Source organism: Falco biarmicus, chromosome 2 (assembly GCF_023638135.1).
Source record: "Falco biarmicus isolate bFalBia1 chromosome 2, bFalBia1.pri, whole genome shotgun sequence".
Lineage (NCBI taxonomy): Eukaryota > Metazoa > Chordata > Aves > Falconiformes > Falconidae > Falco > Falco biarmicus.
In genome coordinates, this window is record NC_079289.1 from 21,576,121 (window position 1) to 21,582,120 (window position 6,000).

The window sequence follows — 6,000 nt, forward strand, 5'->3', positions numbered from 1 at the left end:
AAAATCTGAAGTGAACGCATGTTCAGTGTGAAATCACAGACAGAAGTTTCAAGCAATCTTGTTGTCTATTCCCATCTTCCAGTCTGAACCCACTGTACTACTTTTACATCCATTAGATTCTTGTCTAGCCTGTTTTGGGGGGAGATAAAACCTAGTTCTGGAGATTCCACAGTCTTCCCAAACATCTTTCTTGCTGCAAATTAATCACGTTTTATGTTGTCTTCACACACACCGCATGCATTGAGAACAAATAAATTCCTTCCTCTTTGCAACAGTCTTTGTATCTGAACACTACTATAGTATTTTTCTATCACATTTTTTTGTTCTTTAGAATATAAACAACCTCAACTGTAGTTCATGTTTTCTAGACCTTTGCATTCACAGTATGAAGGGCTCTAGGCATCCTCTTTACCTTTAGTAGTGTTCTCCAGAGCTTTCTTCATCATTTCCCAATGAGAAACAAACTGTATTCCTTTTCAAAAGAATTTGTTTGTACAGGATGCCTCTAGATTACTAGCTTAATATAGCTCTGTTAAATCTTCATGAAATACCTATAATTACTGATGACAGTAATTACAATACTGATAATATTTTCTGGAATGCTTTTGAAACCATGTGTCTTTTATGCTTTTGCAGGGCTTCTGATTCTGTTGGAGAAATGATTCCTGCCTTCCTTGGTTCCCTTTCACACTCTACCTGTGGAGACATTTCAGATGCTTGGCCCCTTATGCAAAACTCAGCTTGTTGTGACAGCATTTCTTTCTGTGAATCGTATTCAGAACTAGCTGGAGGATCTGCAAAATCCTGCAGCCCTGAGACTGAAAATGCAGCCACTGTTGAGTTGGGTAATGACCAGGAACTAAGTGAAGTACTTATTTCAGCTAAGTCTCTTGATGGGAATGTTGCAAAGTCCTTTGAAATCTCCAAACACAGAACATGCATAGAAATTTCATCACTTCAGAACTCAGCGGCTGCTGAAACCCAGCCAACAACAAAGCGTAATGGAACAGCAAATGACTCTACAGACTGATAAAGAGGTAAAAAACCACAACTACAAAGGAGTGAGAATAAGTACTCAAGGCGTGTAGAGCTAGCTAGATAAAAATAGAATTGTAAAAAGTTCACATTTTTAAATCATTGACTGAATTTGAAAGGTGTAATTACTCAAACTATAATGTTGAGATAATATGAACCAGAATACAGAGGCACCACTCAGCTTTCATCAGGTGGGGTTTTTTATTACTAAATTTCAGGGGGAAAAATAAGCTTAATAGCCTTATGACCAAACTATTATGTGAGTCTAGTCTTTGTTTATGAGGGAAGAACTGAGGACTTGTCTTTTGTCGTTGTATACAAAGCATAAAAGATGTGAAAGTGTTCATCCAAAAATATTTACAAAGCCTTCTCTGTGAAGTTACTACAGCCACAGCAGAAACAGAAGAGAGACTCTCAAATGCTTTTCCATGCCATTCGTATTCCCATGTCATCAGATAAATTCCATAAGTTTGTCCATAAAATATAATTTCATCTATCAAAGCTTAGAGAAAATGCAGGTCTGAGGTCAAAATGAGAAGAGGTGATAAGCAATCATCTTTACCGCATAAAAAGTCACTCTGCTACTGCTTCATTATATCTATTTTAATATTAGCCGTGCTCTGTAATTTTAAAATTATGCTTCCTACTACTGGAAGTAACTTGAAGCAACAAGTAGCTAATCTGTGAAAGGATCCCAAATTATGGCATGTGTACTGTTGTTACTTAAGGTTATACACGCTGTGGCTGGAAATCTGAAACAGGCTCTTGTGCATGTACACAAAGGCAGGAACAGAAGTAGTTGCCACTAATAATAATCCACCAAACTTAAATAAAAAAATTACGCTGTTTGTAATTATGAAAATGCTGGGTCATCTGCAGAAACAAAACTGCTTTTCTTTGATCCTCTTCCATTTGGTTTGCATGCCACTTTTATATTGTTCTTAAATAAGAAGTAGAAAGTAATTAGTATTTAACAAAAAAATACGCATATTCTGTAAGTGCAATTTGTAAATTAAGCTTTAATTCTTCAGGTCATGCTTTCAAGAGGAGGAAAGTGAGGTAAACAGACTGCTAAGTCAAGAATTTTTTTGCCATTGACTTCAATCGAACTTGTATATTACCTTGCGAATCTACTGCTGTCACTGAAAGTGTCAACCTTACCTAGGTCGCATGTATTTTTCTCAGTATATTCTTTACAATCTATAGTTTTGTCTGTAACAATGTCTGGCATTGACTGCCCATATGTCAGATAGCAGCTGTCATAGTTTCCTTTTGGTCTATGCCAAGTATCATCAGGTGATAGCCATATCCTCTAGGTATGTATAGGAAGGGACAGTGACGTGACCATGACTGCAAATCTCAGTGCTGCTAGGTCGCAGTTTTTCATTGGTTATCCATGGAACTTGAATGCTGTCTTGATGTTTAAAAGGAATTTATTTCCATATTAACAAGATTGAAAAAATCAGAAGTTTGTGGGGGTTTTTTCCCCACTAAACTGGTATGTGATTAATATTATTTAGAGTGGTTTTAGATGTAAGGAACCATAGAATTTCAAAATATCACTATAAAAATTGACTTGCATTTCACCATACTTGTTAGGATATATAAATTGTAAATTATCTTACTGATTCCTATGTGTATGTGGACATCTTTTCTGATATTTCAAAATCCTGTATTCTTTGATGGTTTTGTTGTACCATGTATTAGTACTGAGATTTGTGTATAATTCTGAATAAGCAAGATGGTTTGGGAGGGTTAGGTTTTCCTTCCTTTTTTTCCTTTAATAGACTTTACTGATTTGGTTTGTACAATTTTTCCATATTTGGACTCTACAGTGCATCATTATATATGCATCTTTGGTGGACAAATTTAAGGAGCATTTGAGGGAAAGGACTAGGACTAGGCTCATGTGAGAGAGATTTTTAGGCTGAACTCTGACCAGCTGTACAACTCCAGGAAAATCATTTCATCTCTGTCTACCCCACTTTTTCCATTTTCCTTTCATCTTTCTTGCAGTTTTTTAGTATTTTGAGGGAAGGATGGTCTTTGTAGTACATGTGGATGCATTATAGTCTTGCATAGGTCCATACTTCATTGTTAGATAGCATATATTTATGTGCACATAAATAGAAGTTTTTAGATGGGTGTTTTAATACAGTTTCAGTCTTCAGGCTTAGGTGAATTTTTAAAGCAAGCAGTAAGTATAGCTGTATTCTTTTAGTATCACGTCAAGTATAGAAGTACATACAGGTGTTTTTATGAATTTATGTAACCACTGTTCTATCACTTTCTTTTAGGAAACCAAGCTATTCCTCTCAGCACTAAAGCTGAAAGCTTCCCTTATGCTCCTCTGCAGATTCTCATCAAAGTTAGTCTGGTCTTCGATGTAGCATGGTTTCAAAATCAGCTGGGAAAAAATGGCATCATTTCACACCTTCAGCTGTTACAGCTCAGATGCAACTGCGCAGAAAAGTGAAACTTCAAGGAGCATCCTAGGAGAACCCTGAAAGTGGATTTATGACACTATTTTTTAAAAAGAACCTCCTGTTCCCTCAGATTCTCAAAAAGTCTAGTAGCGTGAGCTAAAAAGTATATGTAAATACAGCAAGAAATATAAATACTTCAGTATGTTTAAGTGGGTATCTTAAATATGGCTAGAGATGTCTGAAGGCGTGGGACAAGACGTTGCCAGTTATTCTGCTTGCAGATTTATGCATGCATTAGGAATTTTTTTGGCTGGTTCTAATTTTAAATCAGTTTTCTACTGTTGAAGGACTTAAAAAATAAACATTTCTATTTTTGCAAGGATCATCTATTGATAAACTGAAGCTTTTACTCTGTATTACCTGATAGTCAATAAGCTAGTTTGGGGAGTTAAAGAATTTGCATGTTACAGTATGTATGGTTGAAGTCCCCTCCATCCAGTTATTACATTTGTGTGAGGGGCATTGTTTTGTTAAACATAGCAGGAGGTTAGTTTTAAATTAGATTTAGCTTAATGAAAGTCAGCCATATAGATAAGGATGTTGTGTTTAATTGGTAGTCTCAGTATTGGAATACAGCACTTGGTGGATGTCAAAATAAATGTAATCAACTGTCACATCAGAATGTCAAACTATAGCAGGTGTGCCATGAAAGTATTCATACGACGAGACTATTGCTAATATTTTTTAGTAACACATTAATTTTAAGGGGTTTTTTTTGTGTCACTCTGTCATTCTCACTGTAGTATTGTGTAAATTCAAAATTTCCCACACAATATAAAAATTAATTCATAACATTAAAAAACCCCAAACCTCTGAATTGAATCTTCAAAGTTGCGTGCAGACCTAGTAAATTACCAACTGCCCTCATTGCTGTTCTTCAAGATTTTTTTAACTACAGTTTGTTGCACTACATCCCATAATACCATTTGTTCTGCAGCCATTTTTATCATTAAAATAGATTTCACTTCTGTGAGTAATCTCATTAACCTCTACTGATTCATTACCTTCAGCAGGCTCAAACTTGTTGGTGACAAACACTAGCAACTATTCTTTAAAGTACCCAGTGTGCCTTGACAGAAGCAAAGCAATGAGCAAAACAGATGCAAATTTGCAATAAATGTTACTCATCTTTCCACACGTGGTTTGTGTGGCAATGGAAACGTTGAGACAGTATTCATATTCTGTAGTGGAAAAAGACTTCTGCTTTGAAGTAGAAGGTTGAACCTGCACAAGACTAGGTGAAGCCATTAGAGGCAGCCAAGGCAGTAAGATGCTTCAGCTCTTCACCAGTGAGATATTATTCATGTGTGCAGAAATCATGAGTAACAGTTACCAAATGCAAACCAAAGTGAGTGAAGAAATTATGGAAGTGATTTTTTCTTTTGTTAAAAGTAGTAAATACCACCATTCAGTCACTGACAGAGTAATACAGTTGTGCAGGGAGTACAGTTACTCAGCTAAATACTTTAATGTTCAAATAAGAGTAGTTTTGAGTAATTTCTTTGAATACTTTCATACATTTAAGAAGTGACAAAACTTATTTTTCACTACATGTGCATGAAAAGATGTGTGCTTCTTTGTATATACTTTGTAAATAGAAAAAATCCAATGTGCATTTCAGTATATGGCAAGATATTTTTAGAACATGGGGAGATTTAACTTTTCACTAATGACAATTCTTTAAAATGCTATGTTCAAAAATTTTGTCAGCATCTGCCACAGTAAGTATGTTTTCCCATTAGAATTTACACTTTGTATAATTGTTTTTGTCCGGCAACTCTAGAGAAAAATACTCGTTCCTTTAAATGAGTGACAGATAGCTTGCAAGCAAATTGGGAGGAAAAAATGGAGAGTGCTTTTTAAATATATATGTATATTGTGTATATACTTTTTTCCTTAATTTAACCAAATTGGTCTTTCTTATATTGCCTGTGGCAAGCAATGGTGTACAAGCCAACAGAAAACATACACTACTACCACATTTAGACTGCCCACGTATCATGTCTAGGGACTTACAGTGCTGTTTTAAATACTCCTTTAAGGAATGTAAATTAAAATCTTGTATAAATCGTTTTGTAATACTTTTTCTACGTGTGAATAAAAGTTACGTGAACCAGTCCTGGTTTGTTGATCTCAAATTAATAATAGCATTCTATACAAAGTGATTAATTCTTTTATTATTTTTAGAATCCTATCATGGTTTAATTGTATTAAAATTATGGTATAATTTGGTACATCTTTGTCTTGAGACACTTGCTTTTTAACAGTATCATCATTCTTCAAGCAGGAGGACTTGAAGAAACACAAGTTAACGTCAATCATTAAAATGATAGTGCTTCAAAATCTTTTAAAAATTTAGCTTCTCAAGAAAGGAAATTAAAAAAAAAAAGCTAGTAAGCACCACAGATTGTTGTCTATGTGATGTCTTTGAAAAGAAAAGCAAGTACTCCACACAGCGGACTGTTTCAGACACAATAGA

The 6,000-nt window shown here is 35.0% G+C and overlaps 1 protein-coding gene across 2 annotated transcripts in view; it reads left to right on the forward strand.

The window, feature by feature from the left end:
- TNFRSF19 (TNF receptor superfamily member 19) overlaps positions 1 to 3,470 on the forward strand; it is a 58,216-nt gene extending 54,746 nt beyond the window's left edge. For both annotated transcript variants that reach the window (XM_056329705.1, XM_056329706.1), the window contains 2 exons: positions 637 to 1,037; positions 3,333 to 3,470. In XM_056329705.1, coding sequence (XP_056185680.1) covers positions 637 to 1,030 — 394 coding nt within the window. In that variant the 3' untranslated portion in view covers positions 1,031 to 1,037; positions 3,333 to 3,470. The remainder of the gene's footprint in view (positions 1 to 636; positions 1,038 to 3,332) is intronic.
- Positions 3,471 to 6,000: the final 2,530 nt, after the last annotated feature.